Below are 22,032 nucleotides of genomic sequence, written 5' to 3'. Positions count from 1 at the left end.
GGAAAAGCCTGTTGGATCTCTAGGGAACCAGCCTAAAGGCTCAAGGTGAATTTGTTGACGGAGTTATTTCTGGATGGGCCAGCCTTTTTCTCTCCGGGTCAGTCTCCTGAGGGTCTAGGCAGACGATGCTCAGCGCATAGGCTGACCCCACCTCTCAGCAAGGCTCTCTTGCACAGGTCAAACTGCAGCTGGCATGAGGTGCAGTTTATTTTGACGAGCTTTCAAGGAAAGCCCTAACTGGGGAGCGCAGTCACTTGATCCTACAGGTCCTCCAGAGGCGACAACTCCGGTGTTGGCTGCCGCAGGTTCCCACTGGTGGCCCTGGTGCGTTGAGCAGATGCCGAGGACCCAGATCCCAACATAGCCTTAGGAGAACCAGCAAGCCCACGGTGACTACAACCTTGGGGCTGCGCTCCGCTACACCAGGGGCTTCTCTCCCCTCACCCTGCGGGAGATAGGCGAGGGAGAGCTGTATCCACCCCTCACCCGGGGCGGTGCGGTGCGGTGCGGGGCGGTGCTGCCCGCCCACCGCAGCCGGCCGGGAGACACCGCCGCCGCCACAGGGCGGGAGAGGAGCGGCCGGGCCGGGGGGGGCAGCGCCATGGCAGAGAAATGCGACGTGGTGGTGGTCGGGGGCGGCATCTCAGGTGGGTCCGGAGGGCCGGGGTCCCGGTAGCCACCCTGGGGGGATGAGCTGAGCCCCGGCGGCCGCTCGGTGGGCTGCGGTGGGGATGGCGGCGCCGGGACTCCACCGCCCCGGGAGCTGGGCGCTGCCCGGTGCCGGTGGGGGAGAGGGGCTGCGCTGGTGGCTTGATTTACCTGTAAAGTCACCGTCATCCGGGCTGAGTGTCATGTTGTGCAGGCTTCGTTTTATTATTTTATTTTATTTTATTTTATTTTATTTTATTTTATTTTATTTTATTTTATTTTATTTTATTTTATTCATTTCATTTCATTTCATTTCATTTCATTTCATTTCATTTCATTTCATTTCATTTTTATTTTTTTTTATCCTATCTTAGCCTATTTTATCCTATCTTATCTTATTTTATCATACCGTATCTTATTTTATTTTATTCTTCCGGTTCTTCCACTGTCCAGCCCCAGCATCCCCCAAATCCCCCCCAATTCCTGCCCCTGGAAGTTCGGGGCAAACAAGGGATAGGTGCTTCTACACTATGCCCAGGAGCATTATGCAGAGCACCTCAGTCACAAATCACTAGTTTAAAATCCTGGGGTCTTTTCTGTTTAGAGCATTTTCCCATAAAGGGAAAATGCCAAAAAAGAGCTGGATCATTTTGCAAGTTTCAAGTTCCTCCCCCAGCACAGGTATGATGGATTTAAGACTGTGAACGGCCCTGCAGAAAGCAACAGCAGGCCTGGAAGCCGTGTTGCACCGGGTGGCAATCTACTGCTTTTAGCCTAATCCTGCTGGAAGACCTGTGCGTGCTCACAAAGAAACTCTCGTGCGTTTTATTCACAGATGCACGTGCCCAAATAGATCGTGTTATGTGCAATTGTTTCTTTCTTCTGTGCCTTCGCCATATCAAACAGCTGCTTTTTGGCCTGTGTCTGTTGGGAGGTGTGCAATATGATAGACCTGGTGCTAATGAAACGTTAATCTCATTAGTGCGTAGTGAATGTGCAGCTGTCCATGGATCCAAACAGCATCTCTTGCCAACCTGCAAACAAATTACTCAAAATGTGTCACCAAACATATGATTTAATTCATACTTTTTCTTTAATTGTGGCTTTTAATTTTTCCACTACTTATTCCTATACAGAATTTCTATGCAACCATTATATTAAGGTGTGCAGCATGGGATTATGTAGTGAATAATGCTGTGTTAGTTCCCCAGGCCTTACCCACAAGCTGGCAAGGCACTGATTATTTCCATAGACAGTTTGGTCCTTTAAACTCATTAGCATCATTTTCTAAGGATGGTTCTCAGATAAGAAACTGCTGAATAATTATTGAATGTTTAAAGTTTGTTCATGTGGTTAGCAAAAATTAACTGACGCTGTTTTGTGAAACATGACTGTAAGCACAGCATTATGGCTAATTTTTAACTTGTTTGACAATGACAGTATTACAGAAAATTAACCACTGGGAACTATCTATTCATGTCTTCTAAATGAAAACATCTTCAGTGGCATGTTTTTGTACAGATGCAACGCTACAGGTTCCTTCTCTTTAATGAGTTGGAGTCAAAGAGTTAGTGTAACAGATTTTAATAACTCGTTTTTCATTGTTGCCATGGGAATATTTTCATGGCAGGCCTGCGCTGCCTCCGTATGTTTTCCTGAAAACACTCTTGGAGCAGAACAGAGCAGCAGTACTGTGTTGTGTTCAGTTGTGTGCTTTGCTCTTCTCTACCTGCAGCTAAAAGCAAGTGGCAGGGTGTTGTGAGGAACCAAATTTCTATTCACTTTCTTCTAAACAAAATCTTTTCCAAAACACTTTGCTCTCATGGTGTAGCAACTTTTCTCCTGCCCCCACACAGAGGCTGGAAAAATAGATACACATAAAAATCAGTAACTGCCTTCAGTGGCTTTCCTTCACCTTTTATAAACCACTCCTGATTCACCTCTGTCTTCTATCCACAAGTTTCTTTGTAAAAATCATTGGTCTGGCAGCCAGGTGATAAAAATATGGTTTTCCATCTCGTTGCTCTTATTGAAAACTCCTGCAGACATGCTAGACTGCTGCTGAGATCTTTCTCCTGTTGACTGGAAAATGAAGCATATGATTTTTGGAATGGGTCACTCTTTGGAGACCAGGTTTGTTATTGCTCCAGATTTGATTTGTGCATTCCTTTGGAAAGTCGCTGTTTCTAAGCTGACTCAGGAGCAGCCAACTGAGACTTTGCTGTTAGTGCCTTTAGGTGAGGGAGGCATCAGTAGGTGCACTGATGTAAAACAGCGGACTGCTCCCTTGACCTTCAGAGTTCTTGAGCTAGCTGTTACTGCCATGAACACAGAAGTTAATCACAGAAGAAACAAGAAGTTGCTGTGCTGATGTGAAGATGTGAATAAACATGCCACAGACACACCATTCAGTTTTCTGTTTTCTATTTGTTTACTATTTTAGGGTAATACAAACTCCATTTGCACTGCTCTCACCCTCTTTGGCAGCAGTTCTGCCCATCTTTTACTCAGATTTAGGTAGTATCATCTAATATATTAGGAGGAAATATATTTTCTATATTTCCTATGTAGGGGAGGAAAAAAGATGGCTGTGAAAAACCTAACAACATAGATGGTGGGATTGGGTGCACCCTCAGCAAGCTTGAGGACAACACTAACCTGAGTGGTGCAGTTGATACGATCGAAGTAAGGGACCACCCAGACCATCCAGGGCACCCAGAGGGACCTGGACAGGCTTGAGAGGTGGGACCACGTGAACCTCATGGACTTCAACGAGGCCAAGTGCAAGGACCTGCATCTGGGTCAGGGCAGTCCCAAGCATGAATACAGGCTCAGTGATCAACAGATGGAGAGCAGCTCTGCACAGAAGCACTTGCAAGTAGTGGCACATGAAAAATTGGACATGAGCTAGCAGTGTGCACTTGCAACCCAGAAAGCCAACCATATGCTGGGCTGCATCAAAGGAGGTTCTGTTTTATTGGTAAAATGTCTTCGGAAGGTTTTGACATCTTTTGTGAATGGCCTGAATTAAAAAGTAATATTTTATAAGAAAACTTCTCAACTTAAAAAATGCATATATATACAAAAAAAACATATCCCACAAACTGTATGCAATATGATAGGTACTAAGGAATATTTAGTCTGGAAATGTAAAAAGTAGTTAGTTCCTCAGAGAGTTGAAACCTGCATGGTGAAAAAAAAATAAAAATCTTCTGTTTGTTCAGAAGCATCTTTTTTAATTTTTATTTTTTTATTTTATTTTTACCATTATTATTGTGAAGGACTCGTGAAGCACGAGGATGGAAATGATTCAGAAAAGTATGGGGTTGTGTCATCAAACTTGCTTATTTTCTTAATTAATCAGACACTGGTGACAGAAATTTTCTTAAATCAATTTTTGGAATCTGTTCAGATATTTCATTTAAAAACTTCCTCCACATGTTTTCAAAACTGCCTTCCCGTCCCTGCTTTTGCCATGGAGACCTCTTTCCTTTGTTTATTTCAAAAGAACTTAACAGATTTTAACCTAGTGTTGCTCCAGTCGTACTTAAGAAAATGCTTCGTGTAAATTACCAGTGTGTAGATTTTGCAATCAAAGTGAGGTTAATTTATTTTTCCTCAAAAGTGAAATCTTTTTTGAATTATTCTGGTGAATAGCGTTTGTATGCGTACTGTTTTCCTGTTCTCAATCAGCCTGATGTGTTCTTGTAAGTTTAGAACCAAAACCTACTGTAACATAAAATATTTCTGTTTAAATGTTAGGTTTATAAAACATTTACATACCTATCATTGTGTTACTGAGATACAGTTTGCTCTGTGCTCTTCGTAAGTCTTGCTCTTCATTTGCATGAAGGCTTAATACACTGTATAATTACTGTACCTCTCACTCCATCTGTGAGACAATTTCAATTTACTTAAATAAAACAGGTCAAGTGTTTTGGGGGCTATTATCTGAAGATGTTCAATCTGTTTTAAAAGAGACTGAAGCCAAGGGCAAAATTCTTATTTGAAACAAAACTGAGATGTTGCAAGAAAAGTATCAATGAGATTCATAGCCTGCACTACTTAATTGATGTTTTCTTTTTGCTCCCTGGAAGAAATTTATGCTGTCATAGTAGTCATCCTTTGGAAAGTTACAGTTTGCCAAACAAAGCACTATTTTTGGAGAACATACCTAATATAGTGGTCCTATACTAAACACCTATTTAAAACAAAACAAAATAAACACAGGCATGGATGAAATAGTGTCGATGATGCATTGGGTGGGATGATGCATGTGGGAGGACTGTGACCATCTCCAAGTCCCTCTCAGAGGGATGCTGCTGTCTCTGGGATGCATAAGGCAAAGAGAATCTGGGATGTTTCTCTATCAGCTGGCACTGTGAAGGTCTTTGTTGATATTTTCAGTTGCCTATCTCTGCTACCAGGAGTTCTTCCTTTTGGTTTCAACTATGTTCTTGGCTACTGCAGAAGAACATGAGGCAATTAGCTGGAGCTTACCACTTGACTTAGATTTATCACACAGTCCTTGGCAATACACAGCAAAAGTACAGAAAGCAGCTGTGTAATGTTTTGAGATAGTTTGGTAGCCTAGGAAGCAGGGGCAGTAGTTGTAAGTCACTGGCCGATAGATACCTCCTAACAGGTTTGAAAGTTGATTTGATAAGAAGCTTTCTGTTCTGTCTGCAGGAACAATCTCATCTCCTAAGGCTCAAAGCTGTACATCATTAAGAAAAGCTTTTCCATTAACTTATTTAACTGTTACGAAAGGGTGGTATTAGGGCAAGTTTGTTGTGTTTACTCAACAAAATGTGAAAACCACCTTGAAAGGAGCAATAAAGGTGAATCGGGATAACAAAACTTTGTGTAAGTGATTCCTGAGTAACTAGTATGTGAAGAACTGCTGGAGAACCCAAGTTTGCACATAGCAGTTGATGTCAGTGTTACAAACTGCAAAGTTCACAGGGTTTTCTTATCTGTACTGCTGAATTAGATGTTTTTGACAAACAAGGTTAGACAGAGGAGAGGTTGAAAGTCCTTTGTAAGAAAGTTCAGTGCATTGTTTACTTAGGCAAACACCTGCAGTGGTGCTTTTAGTTCAGTAGACTTGTCTGAGTCTAGTTTAGCACTGGACTACCACCTAACCACACCAGAGGTGGTAGTAGATATTCATATACATTAATGTATGGGTCCAGCTCAGTTGTGTGCCTTGAGCAGATTTCCTGATTGACCCTACTTACTGCTCTATGGCATGTATCACAGAGAAAGCTCCAAGCATGCACATTGGATTCCTTTTTGCATGAGACCACATGCTCTAGGAGCTCACCATTTGAACTCCAAGCCCTAATGGGATGTTCAGCCTGTAGTCTATGAAGTCTAGTCTGAAATAAAGCACCTTTCATGGATATGACACCAGGTATTCAGGATACAACTGTTTTGCTCTGCAAATCTTCTCCTGTTGTCCCATACTATTTACTAGCATAAACACTGCAAACTTGCTTTCTTGGAATACTTTAATTTTTGCAGTTCAAGTGTAGTAACAAGGAGAGAGAAAACTGTTCAGTTTAGTGCTCTTCTTCAATGAAGGTGCAGTCAAAAGTAATTTAATTTGCCATCCTAACCACAGATGTGCACGTGCATCCCGTTTCCATCCTTATTGTCTTCTCCTTGCCTACTTTTTTCTCTCCTCCCCTTCTTCCTTCTTTCATCTTGTAACATCAAGAAATTGCCAAAAGATCAAGTTCTGCATATTTATGAATTCTGATTTGTCAGTTTTACTTCTTGCCTTCATCAAGGACAGGAGTAATTTTAAAGACACATAATTCAGTCTGCTTACCCCCAAGCAGTGAGTGACTGTAGGGTCTGTCTCCAGCAAATGGAAGATGTTACTCACCGCAGAGATAGAAGTCCAGGTCAAACTCTGGTGCCCGCAGTCCCAGAGGTTGTGACAAGGAGCTCGCTGCTCTGGCTCCATTCTTGGTGTGCTCAGGATGTCTGACATTTGCTTGGGAGTGTGCAAGGATTTATGGATAGCAGGTGGGTGCTGGTTGTCTTACGAAAAGGTGGAAAACTGTGGCAAAAAGCCAGATAGGCTCATTTTACTGCTTTAGTAGACAGTCTGAGCAATGTAGGCTTGCACAGACAGCCCCGGTAGTCCCAGAGGTAAGCTTATAGCACCGCTTGTAGTATCATAAACCAGCAGAGAGTTTGCTCTATATTTGCATATCTCACACAGTAGCTAATGACAATGAATTAGGTCTTATGCATAATTTAGTCAATCAGGAAGGCTTTTCTTCTTCAGAAGTTACTATTGTGTATGTAAACAATCTGTGTGATTCTGGCATGCTTCCCACCACTCCATTTTGCTTCTCTGTAGCACAATTGACAGCTGTAGTGAAATAGTTGTGTTAATTAAAGATAAAAAGCAATAATGTGTCACTGCCCTTCTCCAGGAGGAGCTTGCCTTTGTGTTTTGTCTCCCTTCTGCAGCAGATACTTCACAGAGTAATACAGTGTAAATTTTACGTTGGTTATAGAAGTTTGCTAAGCGAAGCCATTGTGCATTGAAAACCTTTCTTTAGTTTCCTTTTACAGAGAACGTATCTTGATGTACTTACAAAGCACTCAGTTATACGATTTCTGAAATCAGTCATCATTCAATTGGGCTTTAATTTCATGAGGAAATTGCATTCATTTCATTACAGTTTCAATCATTTAATTTTTATATAGCCATCTTCGAACTTAACGTGATTTTCCTCCTGGGCCGATAACCTATTTCATCCTTGGAAACTTATGTCAGATATTAAGGTTCTTGCAGCCTTATGAGATGGTTTGTCAAAATGTGATCATTCATCCAATTGACTGGTTTATATACAGACTGATGGGTCTAAGGTTTATAATTTTGTAACGTATGATCCTTGTTTAAAGATATATTTTGCTGATTTCAATGGTCAGTAGGAGCACACTATAGTACCTTGTTATATGAATCATTAGTGTCTTGTATTATTTTAAATAACCCATCCATGCACTTGTACGTTGCCCAGCTTCTGTGCTGTCAGTTTTCTGTGTCTCATTTGTGGAGATCCTGAGTTCTGGGTGGCCTAGCAAAAAAGTTAATGCTGGAAAGTGCCTGTCAAGCCACAGAGAAGTTGCCTTGCAGCTCTGGGTGGAGAGCAGGGGAACTGCTTAAGGACGTGATGGGCCTCAGAGTTTTCTCAGGGCATTTGTGTCTGTTTGCACAGAAGAAGGAAGGGCAGGGGATGGGATGAGGGAACACAGAGTATAGACCATCCCTGGAAGAAAAGGCAGTCCAGTCTAGAGAGTTGAAGCTACTTTTGGTCATGTTATATATGGCTACATACATCTTAGATCTGCCGATTTTTAACACCGGCTTTTATAATGATGTTATACTACAGAGATTGCATTAGTGAAATGGTTGATTAATTCTTTATTTTTATTTTTTACTGTTTATTGGTGCCATAGCTAAGAATAAGGAATGCACAGTGTAACACCTAGTCTCAGTGTGAGACAGAATGGTCCCTGCTTCGGAAAGCTTACTATGTAAGGATGAGATGAAACACAGACCTAAGCCAGAGCATATACGTCATCTGTGAAGTTGTACTGGCCTGGTGAACAGGCAGCACTGTTGGTGAACTGAAAAGTCTCTGGGTGAAAGTTAGTGGCTTGGTTAATTTCCATCTGAGTGTGCCTCAGATATGTCTTAAAAAAAAAAAAATAAATAATAATTTCAATGTATAATTTCAATGCTAAAGTTATGCTGTTATCTTGTATAATGATTTATACCTGAGCAAGGTGAGTATGTAGCTTTGCCCTTACTGCCTTACCTTTGCTGTGCTTACTCTATGTGCTCAGCAGCAGATGGAAGAGTCTGGCCTTGGTTCATTAGGGCCTCTGGCACCTTGCAGTTACAATGATTAGTTTATGATGGTGACCATTGTTTGATATCTCATACTTCGAGAGGTTAAAGAGTTTCATGAAGTTTTAATCCATTTGAAGCCTCCCTATCTATTAGTTTATGTCTGTACTGTTCATCACATTTTCTACCAATATACTCAGCTGAGAGTGAGAAGCAAAAAAAAACCTCAACCAAACAAAAATCCTTTGTAACCTCCTGCTGCTCAGCCAGCTAGTTTTTATATATGAATTATACCATCAAGCTAGAACATCAAATGTAGTCTTCTTGGTTGACTGCACACAGGAACAGCTGATTAAACAGCCAGTTCATACTATACATCCTGATGACCTGGGTAGTGTGCGTGTAAACTTGCAGTGTTTGCTCTAGTGACAGATCTGTGTTTGAACACACTGAATACTGGAGCAAGTCACCTCTTTTGTTCCAATATGAATTAATATTTATGAAGCTAGATTGCCCAGAGGCTAAATCAGTAACTTATGCTAAATAATGAGCACAGGTGAGGAGAGGAAAAAGTTGTAAAGTATTTTATTTTATTATCTGGGTGCTTCTTTGTACCTCTGTACTTCCTTCACCTTTCCCCCCCACCCCCCACATGTTCTATCAGAATGGTTCAAATCTGATGATAGTATTTTTTTATGTCATAGCATAGATGTAGAATAAGTTGCTTAGCTCTTGCGCTTTCTCTTGCCTGCAGTTAGAGATGGAGGGAAGACAGTCACTTGGAAATCTTACTCAGTTTTTGTCTTTTGTGCTTCTCTGGATGACATCTGTGTTCTTAGCCCTTGGTATCTCAGCCCAATTGGTCGTTTACTTCAGCCTGGGAATAGTTCATCCTGAGCTGGCCCTCAAAAAATGAAGTGATCTCTTGGAATATCAGCAAAGAGCTGGCAGGCATGCATGGTGTTTATACAAGGATGCTGGTCAATAGTGGGTTTCTTCTTCATTTTTCTGTTGTTTAAATAGATAAAATGTTCACTAATCCTTGTAAACTGTAAAGGCTAGTATTATCTAGGCTGTGTGTCCATGTGTGTACCTTCTTGTACACGTGTTATGTATAAGTAGATGATACAAGCTTCTATAGAGTTGCTAGGGCATGGCACAGTGAATATTTCAAAGTGACACTGACACTGGGACATGCTCTGGAAACATAAATCCATAATTATTAGGTGCAACTGAGTGACAGAAGTTCACTGAAGATCAAGCAAAAGATAAAGTAAAATGAACAGCCACAGAATGAGTATGTAGTTGCTTAGCTTTGCTATCTGCCCTGTGACTTGACCTTCTCTAAATGGATGCCTGTGAGTAACCAGCTACTGAGAGCTGTGAGAAATTATGTGCTACTCCTTAATGTCAAGATATGAGAGTGGTAGTCTGTTTTTTTCTTTCTTATTTTTTTTTTTTAACATCTAAATTCAAATCTATTTGATCAAGTGTTTTGAGCATTTATATTTTTCCTTAGGAGACTGAAAAAAAAATAGAGAAGAATTCTTTGCTTGAGAACATGCAAGATTTAACAAAAAAGCATTTCTCTTTTGAGGCAGCTGCTCATAATTTTGCAGAATTTTCCAAACTTAGGTTAGTCTTTTTTTTTTTTCCCCATTTTCCTGTGTATGGAAGGAAGACGTCTTCTCCAGAGTAAATTTGGCTGGTATTTTATTTGCTTTTATATCTTTTTGTAACAGTAATACCTAAAAGGGTACTTTTAGTAAACTATCTTTGTAGTGCCTCAGCCAGGAAGGGACTGAGTTATGCCCCGGTCATTGTGCTAAGCTTTGTTTGTTCTAATGCTAGGATATGTTTGATGTAGTACTACCTTGTCTTTCAGTTATCTGCGTCTGCTTTGCTTCTTTCCTCTGCCTGTTGTGTTCAGAAGCAACCTAAGTTGTAAAGTAGTAGGATAAGGGATGATTTAAGCTGAAGGAGGTCCTGGCGTTGAAATTGTGAGATAATACTGCACTACAGATAATAATAATAGTAATAGTAATATAATAATAATAATAATGCAATTGACATGAGCTCTTCAGCATATCTTGGGGCCGTAACAAAGGACATGCAGAATATTTATATTTATAGCCCATAATATGAACAAAATACTGAGTATATGATTATTCATCCTAGAAATATTCATCCTTTGAAATGCTGGAGTGCCCAGTTTTGTCAAACTAAAATTTCACTGAAAACTTTGAGTGTAAAAATATAACAGGAGCTTAAGAGAATTCCTGGTCAAGGGCAGGACAGATATGGTTTCAGTGTTTGAGCTGAGGCAGAAGTGCACCAAAGGCACTGGGTTTCCACACAAATGCCATGAACTGTCCTCATATGGCAGTGTTTGAGCTCAAGGGGCTACCACTTGGCTTGTCTCACTCATCGCTGGCTGGGCTCTGTATCACTTCCAAGGTGTGATGCCTGGAACAAGTTTGTATAGAATGATTTTAATGTTAAAGAACTCTACTTAATAAACACAGCTCCCTGCACTATGGATATGAATCATCTAGAAGCACTGCCAGAAGGAAAAGATCACAGAAAGCTGAGGGCTGGGACTAGAATTGATGCTCACGTAAAGTCGCATTAACTCAATGGGATGCTCATTCTGACCTCAGTGACAGGTTACAGAGCCAGCTCTCAAATGGAAAATCTCATAGCCTCAGCTCAACAATGAAATGCTAACAAAAGTAAATTATATTTATTCATGGAGTTCTGTATCCTAGTCAGAAATGTTATGTCCTGTGTACAAATATTTTAAGTAAATGTACGTTTTAAACAGATAGGCAGATGGATAATATCTTTTTTTTTTTTTGCTCGTTGGGATTTCAGAAACTGTTGCTTTAAGATCTTCAGTGTTGTAGGTGAATGATATTCATGTTAATGCTATCAAGCATTACTACACAGTGATAAAGCTTAGGAAGACAGAGTATCTCTCCCCACACTACAACTACTTGCAGCAGAAGAGTTGCTTTGATACCTTTCACTGTGCTGTTCAGTGCACGGAGGTAAGGTATTGAGAATAACCAAGTTGACAATTTACAGAGACCCAGCTCTACCTTGTGCAGAGGTTCTGAACTATGATTTTGTCTCTTTCTTCCATGAGATTGAGTAAAATATCTAAAACACCTTTGTAGATATAGCCCAAATTGGAGAGGTGAAAAGGGTACCTTCACCCTGAAAGCATACGTGATCGAAGAGAAAAACTAAGTTAATAAAAGGTACTGTTGGGTTGCGGTACCTCATTATCCTTGTTGCCCTTTGCTTTTCAGAAGGATTACCATCAAGAACTTCTAGAGGGATCTGGATACTGCAGACCTTGTCTGCACTAAGGATTAAGGTTGCAATGAAGAAGGAAAGCTCACTCTTGTGCATTCTCACTGTTTCTGAAAGCACTTTGTCGGTCTGATGTGAACTGAGTTTCAAGCATTGTGCTCTTAGCTGTCTCTGTAGACCTCCCATTAGGATTCTGAGCATGTCCCTTGAATTTATAAAGGGAAAGTATTTTTCACAAAAGCAAAAATCCCTTGACCTTTCTGTGAGGCGAGGAAAGCTGCAAAAAACGCCTGTATCACCTTATCTCACCGAGACCCGGACCAAAGTCTTTTTTTTTTTTCCCTTACAGTCTTTACCTATACTGCCTTACAGGCATTACATTGTCTGAAGCCATTATTTCAATTAAAATATTTTAGCTGACTAATGATGAGTGACGGAGTTAAAGGTGACCAGTGCCAGGTTCAATCTCTCAGCAGCGGAGCAGTAATCAGATTGTGCTCATTAGAGTGGTCAACACAAACAAAAACAATGCTATTAAATTGCAGTTTCTGACACACTAATGCAATAAAGAAGCCATAGAAGGTTTCAAGGAGAAAAGCCACTGGTGCAAAATGGCTGCTTGGATGCAGATAAGAACACGTCTCTCCTCCGGTTGTAGTCTCCATCCCTTCTTTTACTTCAGTATCGCAGTGACATGCAAACTGTGTCCTGCTAATGGCACTGAAAATACAGGATGAATTGGGGACAACTCTTAAAAGGAGGTCAGAGAACCCTAAGGATAAGCAAGGAGGCTTTTTTTAATTTGAATTTTAGAGTAATTAGGTCTAAGCAGCAGCAAACAGAATTTTTCCATTAACTGATCTAATTTTTAGATGCTAGGAACTTAACACAGGAGATTTTCTGGTTGAAGGAGTGTTTCTCTTCTTCCCCCAGGATTTACCCTAACCGCTTAGGGCATATTCTTCTTTATTTCTTCCTATTGCCTGTAGTCAAACATGGCAATTATGCTAACCACCAACAAAGGGGTTCTCCTTGAAATGTCTTCTGTGGTGTATTTTGATAGTCAGGTGTGTTTTGTTTTACTGGACACAGAGCACCATTTTGGTCAAACTCATTTATTTGCCATGTGCATTTTGTATGTATTCCTGAGAAATACAACACCAGACCAGGTAGATAAGGGTTACTGTGTGAAGACATCTAGAAGCAGAGCAGTTGTTTCCCATTTCATCCCACAGCACTGTTGCTACCTTTGTAACTTTGTGGAGGTTTTGACAGATTTGATGTTTTGTTTGTTTGTTTGTTTGTTTGTTTGTTTTTGTTAACATTTCAGCTAGAATCATAGAATCATTTAGATTGGAAGGGACCCTTAAGATCATCAAGTATGACCATGAACCTAACAGTCCCAAGCCCACCATGAAACCATGTCCCTAAACATCCTGTACTCTTAAATACCCCCACGGATGGCAACTCCAGCACTTTTCTGGGCAGCCCATTCCAATGTCTACTCACTACTTTCACTCTTTCTGAGAAGAAAATTCTTCCTAATATCCAAGTAAAACCACCCCTCGTGCAACTAGAGGCTGTTTCCTGCTGTCCTATTGCTCCTACTTCAGTTTTCATGATGATCTGAAACTCATTGCTTTCATTAGGAAAATAAAATTTCTGTGTCTCTGCTCAAAATAAGACTTCAAATCAATAAGACAAGTGCAAATTTTGAGGTTTCTAATGTAGCAGATTTTGAATGTCCATGGACCAAGGTGGTCTGACTAATATTTTTGAATGTCTCTGTTAAGAAATACTTGAGTTCATTGACCGTAGCAACCCTGAACTCAACTTTTACTAGTTTATATATAATCAGTTATGGTATTTTTTTATTTTTTATTTTTTTGTTTTCTGTTGGTCTCATGAAGAAGAGGACTTAAAGAAACATATCTTCAGCTTTGGACTGGAGGATGACTTGCAGTGCGGGCACACCTGCAAAAACACAGTGGAAAAATTAGAATTTGGCCCATGTTAAAACACCCATTGTCAAGGAGTAGGTACACTGTCAACAACGAGCTGAGCTAGCGTAGAGCTTGTTCACTATGTATATCCAAGTTGTGGGGGCTCAACAAAGGTAAAAATCAGCTCCTTGCCTTTTCTGGAGGCGGTGAAAATTTCTAGCTTACCTGTACAGATAATGCTTGTATGCAGTGGCAAATGTCTGGTATGTGTTACAAATTTTAAAACTCCCCTGGCCAGTAGTGTGTAAACATACCTTTGATGCCAAAATAAATAAGTAAATAAAGAGAAAGGAATGTCAGCGATATTTATGAATTCAGGGAAATCCAGGTGTGAGTTGTGTAGGTGACTATGCAAAATCAGCGTTACAAATTTTCCAAGCAAGTACAGTACAAATATGATGGCAGCTGTTCTTCATTCTCAACCTATAGTTTTAGTTGGAGAGAGAAATTTTTAAGGTTATAAAAATAAACAACTTTCTGACAGTCATGTTGGAAAGTATTAAGTGAATGCCATTGGTTTAGAGACTTTTTTTTTTAATGTCTCCACACCCGGAATAAAAATTAAGAATTTGTGGGTGATTTTTACGATTATGTATATGAGAGAAGATAGATGCTTTGTTCCTAGAAGAGAGATAATATGATCTCTCATAGGATGATTTTTCATCTTATGAAAAAAAATAATGGAGGAAAAAGCAAATGTAATTTGGAGAAGTATCAGAGATGCAACTTCTGACATTGTCCTTTTCTTTTCATTTTATTTTATTTTATTTTATTTTATTTTATTTTATTTTATTTTATTTTATTTTATTTTATTTTATTTTATTTTATTTTATTTTATTTTATTTTGTGGAAATGCTAAGGTTTAAAAGGTATTTCAGTAAATTTGCTGATTCCAAGCAGAATCACAGCAGTGATACAAGATTCGGATCCATTTTTTAAACATGTGCTTAGAAATGCTTTTAAATAGATCTGTTTGACTCTAGGACTTCATTGCAGTCCATAATTCGTGAGGTCCAGAGGAAAAATGTGACTCTTGTCACACTTGTCAGTCCAAATCTGAGTATGGATTCTGCCCCAGTACAGAAATTCAAGATTACCATTTAAAAGACCAAATACAAATTAATTGCTCTCTTACTGTAAGGAAGGTGTGAAGGTTAGGAAGTGAGGTGGTAATGAAGCCGTCTAATCCAACGGTGCAGTTAGGGTGCTGAGTAGGCACAGAGATACCAGAGGGGAAAGAAAGAAGTTGGAAGTGGAGATGAAATAATCCTAGCGATTATTACATCTGGGTAAGATCTGCGTGAATGCTAAGTGCTGCGTGATGGAGAAACAATTTTCATAGCTTGAACTTACGTTATAACATCCTCTGGAAGGCAATCGCTTACCAGTATCTCCAGTGGGAGCATTTAGATACCGGATTGCCATGGTAGCTGACGAAGGCTTCCCTGCTTTAACATAGTCTGAGGCTTCAAATAGGACCGTGCATCCTTGCTTCTTCATTGTCTGCATTAATTGCCTGCATGTTGCTTCTCTGAGCGGAGCTGCAGCTGGGGCTGCTTAACCATATACCATAACCACATACCATATATGTATTCTGTATATGAGGTTATGTTGCACTTCTGTGAGCTGTCCTGCCATAGATGCTGGACCAAATTCCTGTCCTCGGCCAAGTGGCAGAAGTGGTCCAGGCTTACATTGCAATTCAGATCAGGTTTGGTAGAAATGTTCCCGGGGAGGAGAGCATGGTGTCACTGTGTGGCAAAACATTGTATAAGAAATGGGAGTAACAACAACACTAGTCACATTTTCGGATAAGCTTAGCATTCAGATGTGGTTGGTTTCATCCCTTTTTAGCAATGTGGACAATATAAAGTATATAAATAAATTTAATCTTCCTCTTGCTAGTGATGGAGAGTGACAGGTGAGCCGGGGACAGCACTGAAACATCTGAAAGATGTGCAGGGTTAAACTTCTCAGGATGAGACCTTACCTACAGGACAGTTGTGTGACAGATTTTTCCAGACTTCCTGACAGGCTCGGTGCATGCTTTATGGTTACTGGAGTATTGAGCAGAGAGAAGCCTCTCGCCCAGCCTCTGGCTCTTGGCCAGAAAAGAGATTGTAGTTTGTAAGGAGTTTCCCACAGCAATTCTTAATTTCTGAGGAGCGAGCCCCAGCCACGTGCCTGATGCTTGTCCACCAGTATTCATCTCCATTTTAATAAGCTTTTTTTTTTTTTCTCTTCTGCCACCTTATCTGTCCTTGTATCGCTGTGGCTGAGAGCTCTCTCTCTGCAGCACCCAGCCCTCTCGCTGTTACTTCAGAAACACCCAACAGCCCCTTTGGGGGTCTATGGTCCAGCTCCATGAGAAAGAGTGAAGGGGCAATGTGGCTGTACCTTGGCAATACCAGGATGACAAATGTATGAGATATGAAAAACAGCAAGATACCTAGCTATTGATACTGTGCTGAAATGTATTTGCAAGAGCAGTCTTGCCTTATTCAGTCTTGTCCTGCACATGCCACAAGGTCTGATCTGGTTCTTTGTAGTGCCATCGGGACCTCCGGAGCCCCTGCCTTCACTTCTTCCCCCTTTATCCCTGGTGTTATGTGTTTGGCATTTCTGTTAGTGCTGTGGGAAAGGAGCTGGAGGGTGGCTGTGTCCCCTGCCTTTGGCAGCAGTTACCTGTGCAAACATCCACTTGAGTCTAGCCAACTCTCCTTTCACATGCTTCTCTGTTCAGCTCCTGGGAATAATCTTGCTCTGTTCCCAGCTGTACTGATATGTTTATTCATTAGATTTTCATAAAGAAAGTCAAATCTTATTCTGCTTAATCAGTGTTGGTCACTGACTATTATTAATTGATTAGTCAATATCAGTTAGCGTGATAAGCCAGCAGAAGCCTTTCCTGATAGCAGCCTTCAAATTATGTATTCATTCTGTAAATTATTAATAAATACTATTGGTCTTGTCCTGGCTGATCAAATATTTGTCTTTTCTAAAAAGCAACATTTTTACTTCTTTCTTTGCATAGTAAGCAATATTATTTAGGAGTTTTGTTGTCTATTTTTCCTTCTAGAACCAATCTCTTCTCAAAAGTTGATAGGAGATCTTTCCCATGTTTGCACACCATGACTATTTTAACTGTATGTTGTTCTTCCTTGGCATCCTCAAATATTTGTGAGGGTCGTCAAGACTACTGATTCAGCCAGATGTTTTTATAATATAATTTCCTCAATAAGGAAGTATGGAAAGACCTTGATAGCAGTGTCATTATTGATTTTCTCTACTCACTAGGACTTCTGTGAAAACCTAAGATAAATAAGTTCATGAAGCTGGAAATAAAAGCAGGATAAAATAATCTTTTAATGGAAACATCTACTGCCTTTATTTATTTTTTTTCCCCAGAAAATGCTGAAGTCCTTTAAAAAGATAGGTGTACAACATTGTCTTTCTTTACAGGTGGGGAAGCGAAGAGCTTAAGTGATTTAACCAGCTTAGCTTGGTTGGTTCACTGCAAGTGCTGGGAACAGGACCTGGGTCTCCTGGTCCCAAGCCACTGTCTGACCACCAGGATGTTCTCTAGCACCTTTAGTAGCTCTCATTAATACTCAGTCTATCTAGGGTTGCTATATAAAGGCTGTATCATCGTCATGCCATTTCATTCAGTTGTGCCATGCTAGCTTTGCCCATCTGTTTTTCCTGCCAGTGCTTTTGCTGTTTCTTCCGTGGCTGCCTTATGCTTAGAACAATCTCCTTTGACTCCACTTTTACCTCCACCTCCTCAAAAACTACATGTACTAGGACATCAAGAGGAAACCAATTGCCTTCTGATGGTGACGAAGCAGAGACCCAGAAGGGATAAATAAATTATGCTGTGTTAGTGTGGCTTCTAGCCTGGTCTGTGCTCAACTTTATTCAACGTATCCTACCAGTGCAAGAGGACCACACTACCTTTCAGAATGCATCTCTTGCTGTCCCACCAGAAAGTCATCTACATGTGACCAAAATGAGAACCTTGGTTGATACAAATCACTGTTTATTTGTGATGAAGTGGAAGACAGAGGTGATCTTATGGAGCTGAGAGATGGCAAGTTGCATTCCCTCCGTGTTATACATCCTGTGTAGTTCCCATCATTCCCATAGTGTCTCGACTCCGTTTCTGGAGGGCCTGACTGATATTTTCTCTGCAATTGTAAGGATTTATGCCATCAAAACTAAAATGAGATGTTCCCTCCTGTATTTCCTTTGCTTCTTTTTTTGGTGTCTCAGCATCAGGAATAACAAGATGAAAGAAAAATGTGTGGAGAAAATTGATAAGGAATGAAACCAGTTCCTAGCCCAATTTTTAATCGTTTCTTTTCTTTCAGGTCTCTCGGCAGCCAAACTGCTGACTGAGTCAGGCTTGAATGTGGTACTGCTGGAAGCCAATGACAGGGTTGGGGGAAGAACTTTCACTGTAAGGGTAATTATCTCCAAACCCATTTGTGCTCTATTTATACACACATAGTGTATACTATACACATGTATAATGAAAAATTATGCACACGTATGATATATATCTGTATATTATAAATATGCTATGTGAATAGTGTATATAATTTTATTCATTCATTTATTTAACTTCCCTGCTAGTGGTCCTACTTAAGGGAAAATTGCCAGAGCACTAGCAGGTGGGAAATTTCCTGATACTGTACAAGCAAGAGTAGAAAAAGAGAAGCAGAGTGATGGGACAGACTGTTCCCATGTGATCTGCAGGCTCTGGATTCATCACTCTGTTCCTCTGGGAAGAAGAACATGATTAGCTAAGTTTCAGAATCCTCTCCCAGGGAGAGATTCAGGTGAAATCCTTATGAAAAGACACCTTTAAAGCCAACTGTGCCATGAAGATACTCAAGCTGAACTGTAACACACCCTGTGGGGAGCAATGTTGGTTAAAGGCATGGCAGAGGTAGCTGGTGATTAGAACCAACCTGTCTCCTTCACTCCTTTACCGTGTGCCCTACCTGGACTCAGGAGATCCCTTCCCATTCTGCTTGCCAGAAAGCCTCAGCTTTGCTGTTCACCAGTATAGTCTGTTTGAACTAGTCGCTGGTGAGACCAAGGAAGAACTGCACAAACCTCTCTAACTCTTTCTTTGTCTGCCTGCCAGGGTCTTCTCATTTTTGTTGAATAACCCAATTTTACATTACAGTCTTATAACAGCTGGTTATGAGCTCCATGTCTGAGATTCTTGGTAATTGCCACTCCTGAACCCTTAACAAGAAAATGGAGTTTTCCATGGGGAGAGGAATCTTTGCCAAAATGCTCTAGGAATGTTTCCATTGAGTAATTCTTCTGGAATGCTCTTTTAATTTGTCTGGTGTTTGCAAAAGGCTTATTTTTCTAATCTTTTTTTTTTTTTTTTTTTTTTTTTTCCTTTTGTGTGTTGTGTGTGATAAACTAGAATAAGCAAGTTAAATATGTGGACCTTGGAGGAGCCTATGTGGGGCCAACACAGAATCGTCTCCTGCGGTTATCTAAGGAGTTGGGAATAGAGACATATAAAGTGAATGAAGTTGAGCACCTGATACACCATGTCAAGGTAAGATGCTCTCAAGCCTGCTGCTGTAGACAGACAAGTTGTAGTGATCCCCTTTCTCATCATTTACCAGCTGTGCTACATTGGAGTATACCAGTTTCAGTATGCATCTTCTGAGTTTCTTGGAGAAAAATAAGTGTGCTGGTAAGGAAGAACTCCTACAAATTACTATATGCATGCACATCTGGATGTATATGCATCCTGGTAACTGATGTTTTGGTTCAAGTCTGAGCTATTAGTTAAAAGCTATCAAAAATCTTCAGTGTTTCTGAACAGTACAACTGTGACTGTTGTGTACATGCCAGCTTTCATATAACATGCACAAGGTATCTGAAAGGTCCTTTCACAAGTCTGGGAAATGAGAGTATCTGGAATCAGGCTGAAAGTTTCTGAGGGTAGGCTTTCTAAATCAAGGGCAGCTATTATCCTGACTGAAATAAACATGTCAGGATAAATCTGTTTTGTGGATGGGGAAACTAAAGTCCAGAGTAGCAAAAGGCATTGCAATTGGAATAGTGAATGTCTCTGGCAATCCAGTGTTCTTGTGTGGGCAGATCCAAACAGTCTGGGACAGGAAGCTACAGTAAGGCTGATAAAAAGCCTACATTTTCTTAGTCTTCATCCTATGTTTTATCCAAAAGTGGATTCTTCCTCCTTTTCTGTTACAGAGCAGTGTTGCACTTCCATAGAAAAGATACTTTCTATGTTAGTTCTGAGGAAGTTAACATTGAGTTTCATTATATCCTTATGAAAAGACATTGTGCAATGACTGGCAAAATATTTGTCAGATGGTAGTTGGTATTTGATCAAAGGTTAAGGAAAATGTTGACATATTTAAACTGACAGTGATAGAGAAAAGGTGTTTTACCACCTGTTTTCAAGAACTTTTCCCTCTCAGTTTTTATATGTATAAAAAAAAAAAAAGAAGTATGTTCTCAAAGCACTTTGGTACGATGACTACCAAAAATTACTCCTGGTGTGGTAGAACTGATGGGTACATCCTCACTGTTCTGTTAAGTGTGCTTCTGGTATCATCCTCAAAGACAATTTTTCTGCTTGTTCACACTATTTAGCCTTCAGAGTCTCCTCCAGCAGGAAGTTGTGCCATGAAGGGAAAATTAATGATAGAAGACAACTGACATGGCCAGTTTGGATGACCATCTCTTAGGACAACCTTGCTGTCCTAGCATGGGGTTTTCCAAAATACTACCAGAAGTCAGAGAATCACAGAATCACCTGGGTTGGAAAGGACCCACAAGGATCATTGAGTCCAAGGATCATTGGCTCCACATAGGACCACCCAAAAATCAAATCCTGTCTGAGAGCATTGTCCAAATACTTCTTGAACTGCGGCAAGCTTGGTGCTGTGACAACTTCCCTGGAGAGCCTGTCCAAGTGCCAGACCACCTTCTTGGTGAAGAACCTTTTCCTAGCACCCAGCGTGACCCTCCCCTGTCCCAGCTCCATGCCATTAAGTCACTGAAGCATACTTGGTACTGCCAACTCTGAAGCTGACTTGTGGGCCTCATCTGTTGTCAGCAGCAAGCACAAGCATGGCTGCTAGTTTTGTAATTCAGACCCCATTTCCTCTTTGGGTCTCTAGGAAGTAGGTTTTTAGGAGGGATACTGGTATTAGCATGCTGGTTGAAATGATGTTTTGTTTTCCAACAGGCTTTTAGAGTGAGGAAAACAGAGAATAGCACAAAAGTAGGAGTTTGGGCTCTTGTCAAGGATAATCTGTCTTTTGCTTGATCACAATTGTCTTATTACATGAATTGCCAGAGGCAGGTCAGGTTGTGCGTAGCCTTTTGCCATCATCTGTGGACACCTTTTAGCCTAGGGCTGGGAGTTCTGGAGTGAGTCAAGGCTCTCAGCCTTCCTCTCTACCCAGCACTGACAGAACTTGCTGGCATTGGGGGATATATCCAGGCTGGCAGAGGAGGATATGCCTTGGCTTTTTCTGTGTGTTGGGCAGAGAAAGGGCTTTGCACTGCTGCACTAAGGCTTATCCCCAGCTGAGGACTGAGTCAGCAGTGTCCTTACAGGCCTTAGGACTCAAGTCAAGAGAACCTATGCATCAGTACAAATCCTGTCTGGAAATCCAGAGTTGAGAGAAGACTGCTCCAGGAGGCATTAAAGTCATCCAAGCCTGGGGTATGGGATATTTGTCACTTTGACTGATGCCTGCATCTGTGAGTTATAGCTGCAAGCAGTTTCTGGAGGATGTATGAGGAGGGCCTGGACTCACACAGACACCCATGTGCTTGTGCTGAGACCTGCAGGTAGATGCTGGTAGGACATGGGTGATGTCCTTAGGTATAACAGGGCGATGGGGCATCTGTGATAACTTGGTATAGGCAAGTAGCTTGGCAGAGTCCTGGCAGGTATGTGTGAGATTGGCACCATGGCTACACAGACACAAGAAAACCTTCAAGGTTTCCATTCCAACTTGGGCTTGGATCAAGGTCTACCTCACAATTAGGCAGGTTTCTTGAAACTGTGCCCAGTCAAGTACTGAAAATCTCCAAGGAGAGACGTCTCACCTTTTGGTGGTGGCTGCTTGTGGGAGAACTCCTGAGGGGAGGCAAGAGAGAAGTGGTCAGAAA

At 40.9% G+C, this 22,032-nt stretch overlaps 1 protein-coding gene across 1 annotated transcript in view; it reads left to right on the top strand.

Moving 5' to 3' along the window:
- The first annotated feature begins 532 nt into the window (after positions 1–532).
- The window catches only part of LOC311218727 (amine oxidase [flavin-containing] B-like), a 53,352-nt gene continuing 31,852 nt past the window's right edge, over positions 533–22,032 (top strand). The window contains exons 1-3 of the mRNA XM_084301548.1: positions 533–647; positions 18,216–18,310; positions 19,292–19,429. Coding sequence (XP_084157674.1) covers positions 602–647; positions 18,216–18,310; positions 19,292–19,429 — 279 coding nt within the window. The 5' untranslated portion in view covers positions 533–601. The remainder of the gene's footprint in view (positions 648–18,215; positions 18,311–19,291; positions 19,430–22,032) is intronic.

This window comes from Netta rufina (assembly GCF_964035555.1).
Source record: "Netta rufina genome assembly, chromosome: 1".
NCBI classification, from domain to species: Eukaryota; Metazoa; Chordata; class Aves; order Anseriformes; family Anatidae; genus Netta; species Netta rufina.
The sequence above is the reverse complement of the archived record's forward strand: the minus strand, read 5'-3'. Positions and strand labels throughout refer to the sequence as shown.